Genomic DNA, 22,315 nt, shown 5'->3' on the forward strand with positions numbered 1-22,315 from the left:
AAAAGCTTGGCCAGATAAATAAATAATAAAAAATAGTTCCATGGAAAATAATTTAAGAACTTTTTTTCCCCTCCCATGTTAGTTGTTTTTTTAATGATTATTTGTGGAGTCTGATAGGAAGCCTCAAGAAAATGGTGTTCTATCCTCGCCACAACCTCCCATCCCCTTGCACATAGACACAGTTAAATACTACTTTATTGACATTCATGAATTACAAATAGGATAGATGTAGGTAGGTACATATAGGCAGAAAAACTACTCTCCAGTTTCTAGGCTGTGGAAGTTCCTCATCTGACTCTTCCAGTGTCAGAAGTTACTTGCGGTTTCCGATTCTCCAGGCATTGCTAGGTCAACCACAGTTTCCTCTTTCCAGTATTTCTTTGCAAGTCATCATGTGTTTTGTTCTAAAGATTTCCCCATCAGAGTGCGTTTGTATGGGAGAAAATAAGAATTCGTTTGCAAGTGCAACCTGTGAGAACAATTTGCACCTGCTGTATTGTTTCTACTTCATTACAGGTGGTCCTTGACTAACGGCCACAACGGAACCCAGCATTTATGTTGCTAAGTGAGAAATTTGTTAAGTGAGTTTTGCCCCATTGAACCTTTCTTGCCTCAGTCGTTAAGGGAATCACTGCAGTTTTTAAATTAGTAACACCGTTGTTAAGTGAATCTGGCTTTCCCCATTGACTCTGCTTGTCAGAAGGTAGCAAAAGCTGATCATGTGACCCTGGGACACTGCGACCGTCATAATTATGAACCGGTTGCCAAGCTTCCAAATGTAAATCACATGAGCAAGGGGGTGTTGCAATGGTCATAAGTGTAAAAAATGGTCATAAGTCACTTTTTCAGTGCCATTGAACGGTCACTAAATGAACTATTGTAAGTCGAAGACTATCTGTATTATTAGCCCGCACATGCCTCTTACACATACTCTGACACCATGCACACTGCTACGATTCTTTGATGGATGATTGCTATGACAGGTAGGATCTGCAAGAAAATGTGCTAGGTTCCAGATAGCCATGCCATTTCCTTTTTCTAGGAAACGCCATTTCATTTCCTCCAGTTTTCTGTTCCCCTCTTTCTGATGTTCCTGGATCACGATTGTGTTCAGTTATTATTGGGCTCGATTTGTCTTCTCCTCCTTAGGCTGAGGTTTTTTTTTACTCCTAAATCCCCTTCTTCTGCTGAGAGGATTTATTTTCACTCCCAAAGGATTCTGAGATGACTATTGGTATAGGAAAGGATTTCTCAAACCTGGCAAACTTTAATGACGGCTGGGGAAATTTGGAGATTCAGATGCACACATCTTAAAGCCGAAAAACATTGGTAGAGACAGTAACCCAATGGACCTTAGTATATAAAGGTATACCCAAGCACCACATGGCAAGGACAAAGAATGTCATCTCTTGCCTGTTGTGAGGAGGCATACGGCTGGTTTTTACTGGAACCAAAATGCTGAACTAGAAGATTGCTCACCTGTGGAGATTAGCAAGACAATTCTCTATTTTGAGGGGAGCTTTCACATACATGGATTTAAAGTCAGGGATGCAGCTACCACCAAGATGCCTAAGCCAGGTTTAGGGTGTAGGAACAGAGTAGGCTACCAAGATACAAAAAAAGGGGAAGAAGTGAGCATGATTTTGAGGCCCAGTCCTAAGAAGGACAGGCTGCTTCAGGGGTAGAAGAGGACTCCCCCAGGCCAAGGGCAATGACTACTAAGCTATCAAAAGCTAGGTTAGAGATTCCTGTCTGCCTCTTTGATTGTCTGCTTGGGAGATGCTGCTCTGCTGAATGAAGCCGAGATGCTGGTATTCCATGGACAAAGCCTTTGAGAGCGAGGAGAATTGGAGGTCATGTTGTTCTTCTGCTTGGCTGGGGAGAGCTAGGGAGAAAGGGAAATAGGTTACTTGGGAAACCTTGACTTCTGGTTTCATTTATCTAAGATTACATCTATCCTGGATTAATTTGAAGTCCAGTTATCAGCCACTGATAGGAGTGAGGAGTTCATTACGTGTTGCAGCGTCAATGGGAAGGCCATGGTTCCACATCCCCTTTTTTAAATGTCCTCTTTCCTGCTTCCTTCCTCCTCTGATCTCTAAAAACGGATCGGTCAAGTTATGGTACTTAACTCTAATATGGTGAAAGACACAGTAGTTCCGCTGAGGGATGGCTCTTTCCGACTTAAGTGATCTTGACTGCTATCTAAACCCAGAAACACCATGGAGTGGGGTTTGCTCTTTGTTCATGGATCTATCAGAGCGATCTTTGGTAGATCCTCCTCTCTGAACAATCAAGAATTTTCCAAGGAGAAAACAACACCGACAGGATAAGTACTGTATATAAACAGAAAAGAAATCCCACTCCCTTCTAGCACTGAAGATGCTACCTAGTCTGGTAACAAAACGTCTATAAACGAACAACCACGCTCAGAGAGCACCGAGGACTCTCCAACAAGAAAGGTGAACTTGATGGATGCAGATAGTCCTCATCTCACAACCACAGCTGAGGCCAAAGCTTTTGCTGCTAAGCAAGATAGTTAAGTGGGTTTCGCCCCATTTTATGACCTTGCTTGCTGCGGTTGTAAAGTGAATCAAATTGCAGTTACTAAGTTAGTCACCCAGTTGTTATATGAATCTGGCTTCCCTACTGACTTTGCTTCTCAGAAGGATGCAAAAGTTGATCACGTGACTCTGGGGACACTGCGACCGTCATAAATGCATCCCAGATGCGAAGCGTCCGAATTTCGATCACGTGACCGGGGGGGGATGCTGCAGCAGTCACAAGTGTGGAAAATGGTTACAAGTGACTTTTTTCAGTCAGTGCCGTTGTAACTTTGAATGGTCACTAAACAAATGATTGTAAGATGAGGACCACCAGTCTATGCAAGAAGGGTAATCTAGGCAGAAGGTAAGTGGTTTACAGACTCAGCAATAGGCCAACTCTGTAAACCGCTTAGAGAGTGCTGTAAAGCTTGATGAAGCGGTATATAAGTCTAAGTGCTGTTGCTGTTGTTAAAAGGGGCTGAAATTTTTTTTTCCAGTCCAGAAAAAAGAGGCAACTTTTGGAAGTCAGGCAAATACCAGATGACTCCTTAATTCACTGAACTATAAGGAGGGGTATACAGGTAGTCCTCAAACTTACAACACTTCATTTAGTGACTGTTCAACGTTACAACGGCCCTGAAAAATGACTTATGACCGTTTTTCACAGTGACGACCTTTGCAACACCCCCAGAGTCATGTGATCAGAATTCAGATGTGTGGCAACCGGTTTGTACTTACGACCGTTGCTGTGTCCCAAGGTCATGTAATTAGCCTTTGCAACCTTCTGACCAGCAATGTCAATGGGAGGAAGCCAAAAGATTGCAAAGTGGGGCAAAACTCGCTTAACTAATGTCTCACTTAACAAGAGAAATTTTGGGCTCAGTTGTGGTCTTAAGTCGAGGACTTGCAAGATTTGGTGATCCAAGGGCTCAAAGTCACAACAGTGCTGGATGAGGGGGGACTCATGAAAGTCCTTGTAGTTGCAGCCGTGGTAGCATCTCTGCTGTCTAGTGATCGCAACTCAAGTGCTCAGCAACCAAAAATGCTCCAGCTGTCCCCACCAGAGATGGCGCTTCCCCGGTCCCTTTGCAGGGTGGGAACTCCCAGTCGGTAATGGAGACATGGTGTCGCAGGGCTCAAAGGAACGAAAGGAAGCGCGAGTGGGGAAACGGGAAGAGACTTACTGGGGAGCTGGGACTTGGCGGCGCCTCCGGGCAGCTCCGACGCGGGGCACAGGTGATGACCGACGGTCGCATCTGAAAGAGCAAGCCAGAGAAGGATGTGAGGAGTCAGAAAGAGGAGCGGTGCAAAAAAAAAAAGGGGGGGGGCACTGAGCCGACTTACCTGCTGCAGCTGGGCGATTGTGAGGGCGGGCTCTGAGAGGGGCGCCCTTGGGGGGCGTTTCTGTGCACAGGAGGGGAGAAGCCCCCGGGAATCCCTGCAAGTAACAGCGCTGGAAGTGGAGACGCAGGACACGGCAATGGGGGCCACGGGGACGGCTGCAGGAGGGGCCACCTGCTCCAGAGAGCTGGAGAGGGAGAGAGAGAGACACACACAGAGAAACTGTCACTCATCAGCAGGGAGGCTTTCTAGGCTTCACCGAGCGGGATTAATTGCATCTTTCCCATAGCCCCCCCTTCTCCCCACCCTTCCAAACTCAGAGGAAGGGTGATTGCAAGAGAGAAAAATAAACAAATTGGTTAAGCTTTTTCCAACCGGAGAGCTCCGGAAATGACGGAGAGGGTACAACTGGGATGATTACCGGGTTTTTAGAACCTATAAACCAGACGGTATCAGATCGGTTGGGGGAGTCTGTTCTGTGACTTTAGGGTCAGTCTCATCGCTTGAGTAGTAGTAATAAAGTGCTTCTGAGCCACGTGCAGAGTGTCATATCCGTACCAAGGTCTAACACCAAGGAGGCCTCATCGTGCAGCTTAACGTTGGTAGATTAAAGAGAAGTCTTTCATCCCACAGCTGCAGGAAAGACTTCTCTTTGATGTAGCACCACACCGCACCACAGTGAAGATAAAATATTTGGACTCAGGGATAGGCAACCTTGGCTCTTTTATGACTCGTGGACTTCAATTCCCAGAATTCCTGAGCCAGCCTGGCTCAGCTTGGAAACTCTCTCTTTCCCCTCAGCATGGCTGGCTCAGGAATTCTGGGAGTTGAAGTCCATGAGTCATAAAAGAGCCAAGGTTGCCTACCCCACGAGCTATTGAGTTCTAATCCTGCCCTAGGTGTGAAAGGCCACTGGATGATTTTGGGCCAACTCCTTTCTTTCAGTCCAGCCCGCCTCACAGGGTTGTTGTTGGGGGGGGAATAGGAGGAGGATGGAACATTAGGTATGTTCATTGCTATTGAGTTATTTATCAAAATAGTACTAATAAGTAGATAAATAAAAATGTGGAGGGAAGACACCTCAGTTTATTATTTCAGACACAAGATAGGATAGGTCACTTTGTGCATCAACAAAGGAAATCATGGACAAAAGATCTTAGATTATGGCTCTGTGCTTTGATACGATTGCTACCTTTTAAACAGAGATAGGGATGATATTCAAAACAGACAGGCCTGTTTCCTCTCTTCACACCCCCAGCTCCTTCCAGTAATGGCTTACTCATTGTTCCAGGGATGATTTATATATTTTTGGAATGTAACTTCTAGAACAGGAAGAGGCATGTAATGTATGGATACCGACCTCTGGGTTGTGCGTGTGCGGATATTACACCACCTTCTGCACTTGGTGTGACGGTCGAAAAGGTAAGGAGGGTAGCTAGGTCTAAAAATGTGGACCAGACCAGGACAAATATTAAATTTGATTTAAGATTTATTATATTTAATCATGTTCTTTTTTGTGTCACCTTAAGAAAGCATCCATTTATGGCCTTTTTTAGATAGGCTGTGGAATTTCAAGGTGTGCTTTTCTGCTTTAAGATAAGATAAGCCCCTCAGTCCTTGAAGCAGTTCCCAGAATAGTTTTCCAGCTTAACATATGGCTCATATCCAACTGGTCGGTCTCTTTTCCCCCCATTAATTTAATATAAACAGAAGTGAAATGGATCTAAGATAGCCTATATATTTTAATCTTTTATATTATTCATGAGAAATTGAAGTTCAGAGATTAATGACTCACCCAGTGCAACCGGATTTAAAATTCACAGTGTGCCATTTAAACTGGAATGTTATTAAATTGGAAACATTTGCCTCTAGACAACGACCATATATCAATTGGAAACTAGAATTTTAAACTTTTGAAAAAAAAAATAATAATGTCAGGTTTGCTAAAGTGGGTCCTTTGGGCAAAGAATACCTTCAACCCGCTTCTGTTTTTTCTGAAAGGATGTGTGGATTTTGACCCACCGTTTGGAGACATGTTCACAGGGGAATTTATTCACTGGCACTTATCCATCCTAGCAGCTATGGAATGAAGGAGAGGGTGAAAAAAATTCTAGCTGACATCTGGAAACCCATCATTTGGACTTTTTCTAGGGTTTCTCCAGGAATTCTGCTTTTCAGATAAACGAAAAAAACTAGAACAAAGCCAGGTCTGAAGTCACTGCCTAAAGAAAGAAACCTCTTAAAACAGGAGTATCTCTTTGAGGAAGGAGAAGAAAATTAAAACTGTCCTGAGGAGCCAGGAGCAGCTTGAAATGACAAGGCCATACGTTGGCAGGTTGTGATGTGACTGGCATAAAACGGAGTGCAGGTAGTCCTCGACTTTCAACAGTTCTTTTAGTGACCATTTGAAGTTACAATGGCACGGAAAACAGTGACTTATGACCATTTTTCACTCTTATGACTGTTGCAGCATCCCCATAGTCACATGATTTACATTTGGATGATTGACCGCTGACTCATCTTTACGACAGATTCAGTGTCCCTTTGGCAACTCTCTGAAAAGCAAAGTCAATGGGGAAACCAGATTCACTTAACAACTGTGTTATTAATTTAACAACTGCAGTGATTCACTTAACAAACGTGGCAAAAAAAATTGTAAAATGGGGCAAAACTCACTTAACAAATTTCTCATTTAGCAACATAAATTTTGGGACTCAGTTGTGGTCACAAGTTGAGGACCATCTGCGTGTGTCTTCATGTAAGAGGATGAGAGAGACCTCCCTAGAGTTAATGCTGCTATAGGTGGAAAAAAGTTTCTAGGGATAGAAAATAAACACAGAATAAAACTGTGTTCCCAACAGGAGATTTCAGCTCTTGGGTGAAAAGCTGAGCTATAAGCCAGAACATTTTTACCCTAAATTTTGTACTGTTCTTGCAAACTCCAATAGGCAACTCTCAAAATAGGTATGCTTCTTTATGTATTTTTCCTCCTATGGTGTTCCCCCCACCTTATAATCAAAGGCACATGTTGCATTAAGTCCCTCTTTGTCCTCTCTATGCAATATAGAAGTGATACCACTGAGCTACCTCGCAGGATCGTTATACACAGAAAATAGAATAGAACCCCTAAGCTTCCCCAAAGGCTTGTCATTCTTCAGTGAGATTCTCATCATCCAGGTCATGGTTGTCCTGAAAAAGCACCTTTGGGACTTCAACACCAAGATTCAGTCCCTGGGTCGGATTTTCTCTTAGGGCTGCACTGCCCCCTACTGTGCAACTAAAGTATACTCACGCGGCAACAGGCAGGCATGACAATCGCCTGGCTTTGGATGCCTTCTGACCCTCAGGAATTCTTCTCCCATCAAGGCTGGCCTTGCGCTTGATGGGACACGTGGGCAGCCGGTAGGGTGGGAGGGGGTGGAACCTCTGCTGGTTCTCAAAGGAAGAGTGGCCTGGCAAGAGGAAACAGGAGGGCAGCTGAGAAAAGTGGAGAAAACTTGGTGGGGGGGGGGGGATGGAGGTTGTATTTCAGTGCTAGAGAAGGCTGCAAGCAAGCGCTAAATTGGAACTTCTGGGTTGTGTTTTTAAACCTTCAGTTGATGTTACGAATGTCACCCATTGTTTGAAAAGACCATGTTTGGCACTGATATATTATGGCTTAAAAAAAATAGTCTGCTTGGTTAAAGATTTGTGGGTTCTTCTAGATAGGAGAGTCTTCTTCAGTTATTATTTTTCTCCTGTATTTTTACCATGTCAAGAAATAAAATTATCTATCTATCTATCTATCTATCTATCTATCTATCTATCTATCTATCTATCTATCTATCTATCTATCTATCTATCACAGGGGAAAAAAGCCTTTCAGCAACTCCACTTTTTTCTCTTTCGTTATTCATTCATTATTTCATTATTCATTATTTTCTTTCAGTTATGATTTTTCTCTTGTATTTTTACCATATCAAGAAATACACACACACACACACACACACACACACACACACATATATATATACATATAGATCAGCGGTTCTCAACGTTTGTGTGATGGCGACCCCCGTCACACAAACGTTCTGCGCATGCGCAGCGTGGCACGCATGCGCGGCGCCGCCCCCTGAGGGGAGAAAATGGCAGATCGCCTTCTTTGGTGACCCCCGAAAAATGGTCGATCGACCCCAAATGGGGTCGCGACCCATAGGTTGAGAACCGCTGATATAGATAGATGATAGATAGATAGATAGATAGATAGATAGATAGATAGATAGATAGATAGAGATACATAGATAGATAGATAGATAGATAGATAGATAGATAGATAGATAGATAGATAGATAGATCATAGAAAAAAAGCCTTTCAGCAACACCTTTTTCTCTTTCATTTTTTTTTTCTGGTAAGAGAAAATAATAGGAAAACAATGGGAAGACAGGTTCGCATGGACTTTGGGGAATTTGAAGCAGGCAGCTGCATAGAAAAAACCTTCCCCTGAAACATTTGATTTCCCAAGCAGCACTGGAGAATGAAATAGTGTCAAAACTAACAAATGGATATCATTTCATTTCAGTTCCTGTCAAAGGAAAGCAAGTACTTTTGGCATTTATTGCTTTTGACATTAGGTGTTGAACTGGGTGTGCGGGAAACAAAAAATGTCAGATTGTGCCATGGAAGGGAGCTATTCCTAATGTACCACCTGTCCCTATTCCCAGAGGTCCTATTATTTCTGGAATAGACATTTCATAAAACTGTCATAGATTCCCTCCCCTTCTTTGTTGAGGCTATCTTAGCTAATCAAGGATGATTGCCATCACCTTTACTAAGTTTCCTGACAATGTTGTAAGGGCCAGACTACACCAAATTGATTCGCAGGTCCCCGTTTTCATCCAGAGTGCATCTAACTTTAATTCAGTTCAGACTTTTTCAATATTCCCTGTCAGTTTAAACTCTCCTCAAGTTCCAGCTGTGAACTAGAAATTCTATCCCCTCCAGAGTTCAAATCATGTCTTTGATTTGTGTAGAATTAGGCAAGACATGACTTTTCCAACTTTTCTGCCCTGTTCCCAGTATCTAACAATGATAACAGTATGGTGTTCTATGGCAGGGGTCCCCAATCCCCAGGCCGTGGCCCACTACTGGACTGTGGCTTATTCAAAACCAGGCCGCTTGAGAGGTGGGCTGGTGTACATGGACAGGCACGCCAGCCCACTGCTCGCGCTAGTGGAGCTGCGTGTGTGTGTGCACCAGCCCGCTGCTCACATAGCTCGGGGTTCCCCTCTTCCCTCCCAACCAGCCCACCAGGCTGCAAAGGTTGGGGATTGCTGTGCTATGGTATGGTATGATAAAAAAATTATTATGATATGACTATATGAGCATGTCCATGTAATTTTCTTGACTATAGTATGTAAGTACTGTAATTCACTATTGCCTTCGTTTACAATGTTTTTTTTTTCTGATTTCCCAGTCCAGTCTATAATCTTGGGATTTCCTTTTGGTCTCCCATCCAAATACCAACCAGTTCCAAGCTCGGTTAGCTTTCATGGATCAGCCAAGATCACCTAAATACTTCTCTCTGATATAGGCAATATTGCCAGACTGATTGAAATCATGCCTTGGGAGAAATGTCATGATTTTGCCACTTAACCCGCAACATTGCCCAGGGTGGGCATGCAGCATGTGCAGAATTAGGCAATTTGAATACATGGCATCGGAATTGCAGAACTCCACATTGCTATGGCATCCAAAGGAATGGAGATGAGTCATAAACGCAGATGTTATAGGTTTATATGACCCGTAGCATACATATGGAACATCAAAAAAGTACTTAATTGATGCCTCCTGGTTCTTCCTTGTTTGTTTGGATATGGTCCACTGGTATAACCCTTGGTTTGTTCAGGCAGGTAGCCTTCCTCACCTGCATGCTAAGGAGATCTAATGCTTTTCTTGGCAGGCTGAGGCATACACTTTCCCTGAATTTCTAAATTGCCCCTCCGGGAAGATGTTTAAGCTGAACTCTCCTACCCTTATTAAAGTAGGTGGCATAATGGCTGTGATGAATGATTCCTGTTCAGACAGGTTTGGTATGGCGTTTGACACACATTTATAAGAGGCGCATCAGGACCTGCATTTTTACATCTGGGATTTGCTAATTAGCGGTGAACTTTGGCCAATTTGCAAGCCAGATTTCCTTTGTTTCAAAGAATTAGGGGCCTTGGTTGGTCGAAATTTGGAGAAAGAAAAAGAGTAATTTTGGAAGAGCCCTTTGTAGCCATAGACTGCAAGGGTTCTCAACCTTGGCAACTTTAAGACTTGTGGACTTCAACTCCCAGAATTCCTCAGCCAGCAAAGCTGGCTGAGGAATTCTGGGAGTTGAAGTCCACAAGTCTTAAAGTTGCCAAGGTTGAGAACCCCTGACATAGAGGTTGAAGTCCACAAACAAAACATGGTGTGCTGCAAGATCTTCACTTGGTGCTCGCTTGTGCATGACTTGAACGGTGAGATTCTTCAATACTTGGTTTCCCTTCTACAGATGCTAAATCTGAGTGCTTTCATTCCACAATGAGGATCCCCCAAATCATTATTTTCATAAAGAGTAAATAAGAACCACAGCAACAGCAAAGAAAGACCACTCTGAATTTAAATTATTAACACTTTCTCAACCCATATCAAAAGGAAATTTTACACAGAAAACTCTCCCCCCCCCATTCATTTGTTTTCATGGCCATATCTTAGGGAATCTAAGCAAATTCTCCCAATTTGAAAATAAATTCCTTAGGGAAAACACTTCTTTCTTTCTGCTAAATATAGTATTACGTGTTCTCGCTCAACGAGCTTCCAATTCAAATGTTAGCCCTGCACAAGGCAACCCATGGGACTGATTACAACACCGAGGTGACAAAGAAGTTGGAGCTCCAAAAAGTGAATACAATGAGGTTGAAAAAAAAATCAGTATTAACGAAAGCAAACCTATTAAAATTTGGATTGTGCACTGGAGGCTGTTGCATTTCCAACGCTGATTATTTCAGCTTAGAGGGTGAACAACAACAACAACAAAAAAAGACAAAATGGAGTGAGATGGAGAGTGGATTTGGTTGCTTTGGTGGAAGGAGACAGGTTTGGGTGGCAACGGATAGTATTTTAAGTAGGATAGCAGTTGGTCCTGGGAAGGAACAGGGGTGATAGAAAGGTGGAATGCTGGTCCAAGAAGGCCCCTGGTCAACTGGAGCCTCATGAATGAATTTTCATGCCCTCAGGAGATTGTCAAGCTGTCTTCTGCAGGAGTAACAGCAGCTGCTGCAAAGAAGCTCTTCCCATTCAAACTGGACTTTCCTGATCTGATTGATCCTCGGGACTGGATCACCCAGATTCAGTGAAATGCACACATGCTTGAATCATTCTACCCCAGTGCCCTCCGGGAATTAAGGAGAAGGCTGGACATTGGAACTGACAGATTCTGATGGCTCTTACTCTTCAATTAATAAAAGTCTCCCACACCCCTCCCTCATAGCAGTTTTTGGCCCCTGAGCAGATGCCAGTTCAATCCTGAACTATTCAATCAAAGCCTGAAAATCGCCAAGCACCATAGAAGAAGACAGGGGGGAAAAAGGTTTTCAAATGCTCACCTTCCAAGATATAGACTTTGAATCCACTGCTGATCCCTGTGGTGTAATGAAAATCAGCCAAGGCCATCACTGCTGGATGAAGGGACTGTCCCCACAGGATAGATGCTGACCCCAGACAATTGCAAAAAATATCAACTCTGCTTCAGAATGGGGGTATCCAGGAGGTGGTCCCCAGAATCTAAATGTTTCAGGCCTTCTTATGCTCACGAAGCAGGGACTTGGGGAATGTCAGCCCTAAATCTTTCTTTCTCTCTCTTTCCTCCTACTCTTCCTGCATTGAAAGTGTCCCCTTTCTTCAGAGAAGGGAAGGGATGACCAACTGCCTGGGCCCTGCAGGCTGTTCTTTCACAAAAGTCACACCCTTGCAGCGCATGCCACTTCCCTTCTTGAACTTCTGGAGTGTGCCTCTGAAGGGGGTGGGGCTTCAGTTGGCCAGTCACAACAGGCCCGACACACGCCTCTCCAAGCCTCTTAGCCCCCTCCGGGCAAGTGCGTGTGCCTGGATTGTGCCATTCCCTTGCGGGGTGTGTGTGTGTGTGTGTGTGTGTGTGTGTGTGTGTGTGTGTATGTGTGTGTGTGTGTGTGTGTAGGGCGGGGTTGGAATGGAAGTAAAAGGCAGAGGCAGGCATGGTGGGGGTCCAAAAGGAGTAGGAAATATTGGCTCTATTAGGGAACATGTGATCAATTTCAGAGAAATGATCTGCATTTAGAAATTCATTGCTGACAGGAACAAAGAGAAGAAAGGAACTGTCAGAAGAGCTCTATTATTTTGGGGAAGACTTGCTAATCTAGTTTTGGTGGTGCTGATAACTTTTTTTATTTTTTATTTTTTTCATGGCCTTACCCATACACCGATAATACAGTAAAACAGAATAGAACCGGGTAATTTTGCAGCAGCTTAATTTCATTTTTTAAAATATTGCTTTCTTTTTTAAAGAATGATAAGTAGAAAATGTGAGCTCTTTTGAAGAATTCAAGAGTCATTAATCAACTAATCAAATGGACTGGTCCACATGATTATTTCAAATACTAACCTACATTTTGAATTTGGAAGGGGGGGGGCTCCTTTACTTCCCCTGCCCCCAAGATCCTGAAAAGACCAGTGGAAAAAAGGAAAGCTGTTGGTTGGAAGGATACCTTACTGGTATAAGTCAAGAAATGAGAGAATTGTTATTCAGGATTTTCATGCATGAGAATGTCAACAGGCTTAGAGAGTGGGAGAAAGATGAGAGGATTGTTAGTTTGACATGGGATACCTCCTGGAAAGCTTTCTGGCACAAGCTATAGATTCTGTTTAAAATGACACGAAATCTGGGTAACAAACATTCATGCATCTTCAGTTGGACTGGGCAACAAGCAACGAGTGTGTGTATGTGTGCACGCATTCTCGCACCTGTATGCATGTGGTTATCTGCATGCATGTGTGTGCATTTGGCTATGCCAGTGTTTCCCAAACTTGACAATTTTAAGGCATGAGGACTTCAACTCCCAGAATTCCACAGCCAGCAACGCTGGCTGTGGAATTCTGGGAGTTGAAGTCCACATGCCTTAAAATTGTCAAGTTTGGGAAACACTGGGCTATGCAAATGCATGTATGCACGTGTGCACATGTTTATTTCTGAAGTCGAGGGATGTGGAAGAGTTTGGAATAAGAAGTGGACAGAGGTCTGATGGGAATGGAGGATGCTTGGAGAAACTTCCTAAATTGATTTTGGAGAAGCTCAGATATACACTCTGTTTTAAAGAAAACTTTCCCAATTTGATGCCCTCCAAATGTGTTGGACTTCAACCAATTCAATAATTCTCTAGATGGATTGTAGCTTGTCATGCTAACTGAGCATCCTGGGAACTTAAATCCGGTACATGTGAGAGGCGCAAGGTTGGAAAATCCTATTTTAGAATTTAACAGTGCTTCAGATGCGGTAGCTTAAATCTTTCCCAGCAAATCCTGATGGGTAGCAAAGCCGAGCGTGCATTAGGCTTGCCAAAGGTTCTCTTTTCCACAGCACTTTATCCCTTTGTCTGAAAGGCTGCCTACTTTAGTTGAAAGGCAACGAATTCTAAGGAGGTGCTTCGAATTTGCTCATCCAAAATGAACATCTGGTTTGCTGACTGAACAAGAACACAGCCTAGATAAAGAGGTGGAGGAAAGGTTTAGCATGTCTGCAAATGGGTGGAGTAGCTCATACACTAGAAGACAAAACTCAGTTTCACAAGAATTTGATCAGTTAGAGAAAAGAAGTGAAAATAGCAACATGAATTTTAACAGTGACAAACGCAGGTTCTTCAGTGAGAAAGCAAAATCTTGTGTTCTACGTGTCTATGTTTTTGTTTGTGAGGACTATCTGGTTTTATAATGGTACTTGTGAAAAAAAATCTCAAAGCAAATAGGGGATATTGTCCTCTTCACAGCTGCCTACATAATTCACATTTTTCTATGGTTCCTGGAAAGAATGAATTTAAGTCTGAGGGATGCTTCCCAAAGGTTCTTAATAGTAGTAGTAATAGTAGTAGTAGTAATAATAATAATAATAATAATAATAATAATAATAATAATAATAAGATAACAAAATACAAAGACCTACAAATAGAAATAGAAAGACTGTGGCAAAAGCAAGCAAGGGTAGTACCAATAGTCATAGGCGCCTTGGGTGCAATCCCAAAACAACTGGAGCACCACTTGAACACCATTGGCATTGACAAATTCGCTATTAGTCAATTGCAAAAGGCGGCCTTATTAGGAACTGCGTCCATCCTGCGACGATATCTGTAATACCATCAAACATCCACATCTGCCTATCCCAGGTCCTGGGTAAGGACTCGATAGGTAGACGAAATGCCAAATCCAGTCTGAACATCTGGCTGACTGTGCGATGATCGATAATAATAATAAAGTTGGTGGTCATCTAGTCCAACCCCCTGCTCAGGCAGGAAACCCTCTACCATTTCAGACAAATGGCTGTCCAGTCTCTTCTTAAAAACTTCCAGTGTTGGAGCATTCACCGCTTCTGGAGGCAGGTTGTTCCAATTGGTTAATTGTTCTAACTGTCAGAAAATTTCTCCTTAGTTCTTGTGTCCTCTGAAACACCATTTCCTCTTCAGATCCAGATTGTTGAATGGCCCAATTAATTAGAATGAGTTAGCAATGTGATTTAGCTACAGATGAAGGCAATGCAGAATTCAGACAGCATCAAGCAGCATCACAGGCAGCAAATATTTTCATTTTATTCTGCTCGTGTACAGTCTGGTTTGGTGCCTTACAGAAGTGACCACAGAACAAGAAATGAAGTGAAGAACGATTGAGGGAGCTGGATATGCTAAGCCTTGAGCAGAGAGGACTGAGAGGGGAATAGAAAGCATTCTTTACATAGTTAAAAGCAAAAGATGTCACAGAGAAGAAAAGTAAGACCTGTTCTCTCTTGTTCCAGAGGGCAGGACATGGAATAAAGGATTTCAATTAGAAGACGGCCTAACATTGTGAATAGGTTTACTGTGGAATTAATTATGGGGGGGTCGACTCGCCTTCTGGGATGTGTTCAAACAAGGACTAGACAGCCATGTGTCTGGGGAGGGGGCTTTAATTTGGAGCTGGGGGAGGGAAAATTGATGGTCCTTCCCAACAAGGAGGCTCTGGTTGTAAGCTGGCCAATCTTTCCCATTTTGATGGGATGCACTGTGTTTCTGTCCATTATATAATATACATTTCCAAATTTGCATTTTTACACATATGGATGGCCATAGTTCTATTTTATACACACCTGCATAAGCCTCCTTGAGACAGGGGCAGTCTATTAAGCAGATACCTTATTATCTCTATTTTGAGTTTAAGGGGCTGAGAGCCAGCAGGTGGCCTAAGGCTATCCACTGACAAATTTTAATTGAGCTAGTCCTGCTTTAGAGTTTAATCTCCCTATGTAAATGGTAAGAATGGGCTGCTCTGGATGGGGGGTGCTGTTTATGCAAAAATCCCACCATAACTAGCTGTGAAACTCAGGGATTGGTAGTAGGATCTGGCGTCTCCAGGGTTAAAGGGGAGAGGTGGGGCCCACGAGTCCTGGCCTGAGGGAGCCACGAGCCAAGCAGCTGGAGGCGCGTGTCAAGGCCGGCTCCCTGCACACCCCAAAGCAGTCGAGCTGCATTCCATGGCCTTCCCCACCCCACCCAACCCAACCAACTACCTGAGGGAAGGAATATCCACCAAGGCGGGCAGGTCTTGGTTGGTACACTGGGATCTACCTCACCCAGTGCCTGGCACGCCTCATCCTGTCTCGGCATTTTGTAGGCAAGGAGGGGGAAGCTATGAGTGAAGACTGGGCCGAGCTTCTACATGGGCTCAATAAAGAGCTGCCAGGGTGCAGCAAATTGAATCTCAGCTGGGGAAGCAAGCAAAGGAAAGGCTGAATAGGAAGAAAAAACAGGGACTTGCCCAAATTGGCTCACTCAACTCAAGCTGCTCTGATTTTTCTTCAGCCTCCCTGCAGCTAATTCCAAATCAGCCTTCTCCATATTGGCGCTCTTGACTTCTAGTCCCATAATCCTGCAATCATTTTGGGATTAGGAGTCCACCTGAGATACAAAATCTAGGAAAGCCAAGTTAAGAGGGCATACTAAGACCCAGAAATGGTTGGTAATGAAGGACACTTGCTTGCTTGACTGATCAGAGTTGCCAACTTCTTTTGTTCACTGGATGCAGCTCTTCTACCATCATACAGAGTTGACGATGTTTAAGTGGTGACTAACCAAGGCCTAGACAAATGGACCCCTGTCCTGAACTAGTCCAGTTATTTTTAAAGAAGGGAGTAAAGTTATTTTTGCTTTCTATGTCCAAATGTGTGCCTGCCTACAATCACCGGGGGGGGGGGGTAATGTGTAAATGTGGTTATGCAGCTAAACCTCAGGGATTAAAGCATCATCTTGTATTCCAAATTTCCAGGATAAAAACCTAGCACTTACGAGAGTTATGAGAGCTGAGCCTTCTTTAAATAGATTCAGTGCATTTAGGGATGCCCACTTACTGGTAGTGGATTATGGAGATAGCTTTGAGGAACGAATGCAAGAACTGCTTAGTAAATATCAATTGAATCCTGGGAAGGAAAAGTGTTGAGACAGAAATTCAATCTCACTTTAATGGTTTTTGACTTATGACCACAACTGAGCCCAGAATTTCTGTTGTTAAGTGAGACATTTGTTAAATGAGTTTTGCCCCATTCCACGACCTTACAATTGTTAAGTGAACTACTGAGAAGTTGATAAGTTAATATCCTGGTTGTTAAGTGAAACTGGCTTCCCCATTGACTTTGTTTGTCAGAAGGTTGCAAAAGGTGATCACATGACATTGGGTCACAGCAATGGTCATAAATAGGAACCAGTTGCCAAGCATCTAAATTTTGATCACATGATCATGGGGAAGCTACAAAAGTTGTAACTGTGAAAAATAGTCATAAGTCACTTTTTTCAGCACCATTCTAACCTTGAATGGTCATTAAATGAACTGTGGTAAGTTGAGGACTATTTGTACTCCACAAAGAGGGGGGCAGAGGGAAATCGACAGGCTTTTGAGATTCTGTTATAATACTCTACTACAACAGGGGTCTTCAAATTTGGCCCTTTTATGATTTTTGGACTTCAACTCCCAGAATTCCTCAGCCAGGCACGCTGGCTGAGGAATTCTGGGAGTTGAAGTCCACAAGTCATAAAAGAGCCAAGTTTAAAGACCCCTGCTCTACAACATAGAGTTGGGGTAGTCATTGCATTGTCTTTTCCCTCACTTGGCCCATCTCAAAGAGCTGAAACTTCCCTTTCTCCCCAGTATAGTTGTCCAGGAAAACTAAACTGGGTAGCAGAAGAATATAAGGTACTTTCTTCTCCATTCCTGTCTGTGTATTTGAGGAACTGACTGAGTCATTCTAATTTTTAAATCTCTGTTCTATGAATAATTGTCTGTATTATATGAATGTAAGCAGATTTTTTTCCTCTACCTGATCATTCCCCCCCCCCCCCATCTAACACCCTCTGTACGTGTTGGGGTTCCAGTTCCCAGGATACCCAGCCAGCATAGCTAATGTTTGAGAATGATGGGATGGTAACTAGTAGAGTTTTCTTCAATGAGAACAGTTTCTGATTTCTCCTGGAGCAATCATTTTTTAAAGGGTATCTCTTTCCATCATCTCCCATTTATTGCTCTGCAAAGTTTTCTTCAGGTCTCTGCTTTTCTTTCAACTGCAGAAAAATTAAACTTCTTGTAAAACGAAACAGTAGCAGAGCTTCTGGAGCTTAGCATGGCTTTCCTGTTCTCCCTCTGCATTTGATCAAAAGGCAGGTAAGAATGTGTTGAGAGCATGTGCCATTTGAAGTATTTTGTAATGAGGAACACACAGTAAGGTGTTCCATGTATCACAACTCCACAACAGCTTCTTAAATGGGCTATCCTAGGAATGTATTTTCAGGTCTTACTATGTTGGAAAGGAAGATACTGCAATGAAAGTTCAGGAACAATTTCTAAAATGGGTTGTGCTGTTTGGCAGGAAGAATAAGAGGGGAGACGGACAAACAGCAGTATCATACTGACTAAGATGGAAGTGGTTATGTATATGAAATTAGAAGTAGAATTTCTGCTTTCAGCTTTTCAACCAAAACAGCCACAGTCTAAGAAGGAAAGAAGGAGAATCTTTGATTTCCCCATTGTAGACAAGGTCAAAGACTTAAACATTGCAGAAAAGGGTGGGTGGGGCATGATTCCATCTTAGAATTGGGAAGCAGAATGTCAGTTCAAATCCTTGAGTTGAAAAAGGATTTGAAGCTGATTCCCCACCTCTGTGTATAATGTACATGAGTAAGTGACACAGATATGAATGAGAAAAGAGAATTGATTTTTATATATAAAAATAATATAATACTAGCGGTTGTTTGGATTCTTGGGCTTCAGAATAACAGAACAGCAGAATTGGAAGGGACCTTGCAGGTCTTCTAGTCCAACCCCCAGCTCAGGCAGCAAATCCTACACTATTTCAGACAAATGGTTGTCCAATCTCTTCCTAAAAACTACAAGTGTTGGAGCACCTACTACTTCTGCAGGCAAGCCGTTCCACTGATTAATTGTTCTAACTGCCAGGAAATTTCTTCTTAGTTCTAGGTTGGTTCTCTCCTTGATTAGTTTCCATCTATTGCTTCTTATCCTGCCTTCAGGTGTTTTAGAGAACAATTTGAACCCCTCTTCTTTGTGGCAGTCCCTCAAATAATGGAACACTGCTATCATGTCACTCTTATTTCTTCTTTTCATTAAACTAGATTCCAATATACTACATTTTGCAATTCCACTTTCACCAATATAGTCTATATTTAGTTATTACATTAGATTTCATCTTTCCTAGAAGAACTTAAAGACGCTCATTCCCATATTATTCTCACAACAATCTTGAGAGGTAGGTTGGGGTATAATGGCTGGTCCATCATTGTTCAGTGGGTGTCATGGCTGAGGAGGCAACAGAATGCCAAGTCTAGCATTCTAATCCCACCACCACAACAGAGCCTCTCAGTTCCCCCCTTTAAAGAAATTTGTATTGTCTCCTCCTCCTGCATCTGAAGTCTTCCTACATCAAGTGGAAATTCCCCCCCCCCTTACCTTCATCTACAAATGCTGCCTGGAGGCAGCTGCATTTTTGCTCACCAGCTGGTGCCTCTGAAACACCTGGTGAGGCCTCCATCCGTCTGGGCCAAGAGTTCATGCTGGGCCTGTCAGAACCTGTTGAAAGTGTCTTCCAGGGGTCTGTGTTTAGGCCTGCTTAGGTTTAGCCAGGTGGAAGCTACAGGTAGAAGCTACAAAAGAACTACCAAAGGGTTGTGTGGTGTGAGAACTTAGAACCCACAAGATCTGGATTGCTTTGGGCATGTCATAACGTTTTTTTCTGCCACCCAAGATCATATCTCTCTAGCAAATGGTACAGAACTTCTCTTTGCTTGGAGGCTGTGCCAGGCTTTGCCTAATGTGATGACAGCTCACTCCAAAACAGGGAGGGGCTTGGAGCCTGAAGGGTTGAAATGCACATCTTAAGGATCTTGATCCTCCGTCCAATATTTTACAGAAATGCCCCTCCAAATGAAAATGTGAGGTCCACCCTTTCTTAAGGAATTCTGGGGACTAGAAAAAAAAAACTCCCCAGATTTTTGCATTCCTGACCTGGTAGCCCTATCAATGTTCTCTTTGCAGATATAAACTTTTTATTTTTAAAACACTGCTTAAAAGTAATATGTGAACCCAACCAGATAATTCAATTAGTTTTTACTTCTAAGTGAGCAAAAAAATTGCATTTAGAGCATGCTCAAAATACAATCCTATAGTCAAATAATGGGAAAGAATCTTCCTTGAATTTTGTGGGACTGGCTTTAGAGTGTAAGTGATGCATTTTTTTAAAAAAACTGGGAAAATAAAATGAATGGTTTGCTAACATACCTTGATGAGGAGCCAACTGAACAATATTGATAGATATATAATTATTGATGTACCTTTCTACATAGTTCTTTGCCTTAAATTGGCTCCACCTAGCAATTAAAGCAATCTCAAGTTACGATATTACATATGAACATTCTTCTGCGACATGTAATCCAGGGCAAACTTGTGGAGTGTATTTGTATTCATTCATGACTTCATTTTTCTGGATGTGTGGAATAAAACCTCCCTGCATGGGCCAAGTTTGCACAGCATGTTGAAGTTAAAAAAGCCTACCCAGAAGAAGCATGAGCTAACATGCTGGTTGATCTGGTTTGCCTGGGTGAAAAATGCAATGAGTCATGTACAAACCCTGTCTTTCTTGAATGATTATTTCTAGATCTTGGATGAGTTGGCACTACATGTCAGGAAGGGGGCTGAAACTATTAGAGGGAACTTGCAGGGTGGGGTGGAGCATTGGAGGGTTTGGATCCAACCTGCAGCCTTAATCCCACCAAGCATCCACATTTTGATACTATGTGTTCTCTCCACTTGCCCTCCCCCCATGTCTTCCATGCAATACTCATGAGTCTTTAATTACACAATAACAAGGGATTTAATAAGAGAAAGTTCCCCATTGTACATCTGGATGGAGGAGAGCCGCTTGATTTGTTTCCAGGAAAACTTGGTGACCGTTCAAGCAAACAGAATATTTGGAAATAAGTGTATATTTTGGAATGCCTTTGTTGGACAGTTTGATGACTAGAGGGTCGTACCTGATGGATGGCACACTCAAAGGTAGGTTTCCCCAATGTGGTGCCCTCCAGATGTGAAGCTGGGATGAAATCAAGTCCGGAAAAGCTGCCTTTCAATATTCCATGTGGTTCCCCCCCCCCTGATTCTCCCAGCAGTCAGATATGGAGCTCCCAGAACTCCTGGAAACCAAAGCCCCAAAACATCTGGAGAGGATTGTTTTGGTGAAGGGCTGATGCAAAAAAGAGTTTGCCCTGTCCTTTGTTCAACCAGATGAAATTAGGACATCAGCGACATCTAGTGTCATCCGTAAACAAGACCCGGCTTCTATTTATTATTAGGTCGTTGATGGAAAACGTGCTTCCCAGCTTTTCCCATCTGTCCCTTGGGTGACAGAAGTAACCATCAGCTTTTATTTAGCTGTTGTTTTTTTCTTGCTTCCCTTCATCTGCCGCTTTCTCTCTCATGCCTTGCAAAGGAAAGGAGGCTAGAGAATGGGATTTCCAGTTTCTTTCAGAATGGTTGCTATGGTGATGCCTGATCAGACAATACTCCCTCCGTCTCCATTCCACGCATTCATCCACCCACCCACTGCAGTCACAGCAGCCTGGATGTTTGCTAAGGTGCCTGTCCTCTAATGTCATCGGATTAGAAAATGTGAGTGGTCCCACAAAAAGAAGCAGAGCATCCTATGTGAATAACAGCATTTCTGCAGTGGTGGGCAATTTGCATATCTCCACAGATTTTTCTTCAGGAGTATACATAGAGATGCACCGTCATGCATACAGTCGTGGCTAGATGACAAATTATGTTCAGCAGTTCAGATTTATTTAACTGAGACCACTTTTCCATTTGAAATGCCCAAAGCAGCTGGGAATAAAATTAAAAGCAATATTAAAAGCAAAATACAAAAGTAAAGCAGATCTCTGCCTGGGGTCCATTTCTCCCATTCCCTGGAACAATACTGCTAATTGTTGCACTGATATCTCTGTGTGGCTTAATAAATATGGACAGTTTCATACAAGATGTTTTGCATGAACTGCCTTAACTGTCATAAAGTCATACAGACACCTCCCCACAACACATCACAGACAAGGCCCTGTAAAAATACAAAAAAAAAAACCCCAACAAAAACCACCTAGATATAACTATAGGAACTCCCTGTGCTTCCTGTCCCCTCTCTCTTAAAGCAATCCAGTCAGTTCAGTAACTGTTCAGTAATCAGTTCTCTAACAGTATAATGAGATGTAATTTAAAATACAGCCAGGGCTGGCAGACATGCAACCAGCTGTGGGTGTTATTAACACCTAAAGAACTCCTGGCAGGTCTGGAATTGAGACATGCAATTACCACTTAGTATGGAGGGAGGAGACAAAGCAAGAACAGGAGACTATTCCCACAGGGCCTGTGGGCGAAGCAATTGAATTTACTGTCAACATCCACTTTTTTAAAACACAAAACCACAGCAGGTTCAGATTCTTCAGGGCTTCAGCTTTCCAAACCCTGAGCTTTCTGAAAATATCCTATCAGATTTCCTGCCTTGAATATAACACTGAATTATTGTTTTGACTAAAGGACCCCACCTCTCAACAACGACCCCTAAAGTCATTTTGTAAGCCATCCAAAACAACAACAACAA

General features: G+C 42.9%; 1 protein-coding gene across 1 annotated transcript; it reads right to left on the minus strand.

The window, feature by feature from the left end:
• Nucleotides 1–778: 778 nt before the first annotated feature.
• LOC120297583 lies at nt 779–11,901 on the minus strand. The gene is made up of 5 exons (XM_039320373.1): nt 11,499–11,901; nt 7,180–7,339; nt 3,891–4,074; nt 3,731–3,802; nt 779–1,885 (listed from the first exon to the last, which is right to left on the minus strand). The coding sequence occupies exons 1-5, from the start codon at nt 11,563–11,565 to the stop codon at nt 1,739–1,741; spliced, it is 630 nt and encodes a 209-aa protein (XP_039176307.1). The 5' UTR covers nt 11,566–11,901; the 3' UTR covers nt 779–1,738.
• Nucleotides 11,902–22,315: the final 10,414 nt, after the last annotated feature.

This window comes from Crotalus tigris, unplaced genomic scaffold (assembly GCF_016545835.1).
Source record: "Crotalus tigris isolate CLP2741 ecotype Arizona unplaced genomic scaffold, ASM1654583v1 scf7180000023637.1517150, whole genome shotgun sequence".
Taxonomy (NCBI): domain Eukaryota; kingdom Metazoa; phylum Chordata; class Lepidosauria; order Squamata; family Viperidae; genus Crotalus; species Crotalus tigris.

Bases quoted from the DNA above. Each gene is read 5' to 3' on its own strand.
- LOC120297583 (XM_039320373.1), bottom strand. From the start codon at position 11,565: ATGGCCTTGGCTGATTTTCATTACACCACAGGGATCAGCAGTGGATTC. The intron at 7,340-11,498 runs GTGAGCATTTGA...TCCTCTTGCCAG, and splicing joins CAAAGTCTATATCTTGGAAG to GCCACTCTTCCTTTGAGAAC. The intron at 3,803-3,890 runs GTAAGTCGGCTC...TTGCTCTTTCAG, and splicing joins CAATCGCCCAGCTGCAGCAG to ATGCGACCGTCGGTCATCAC.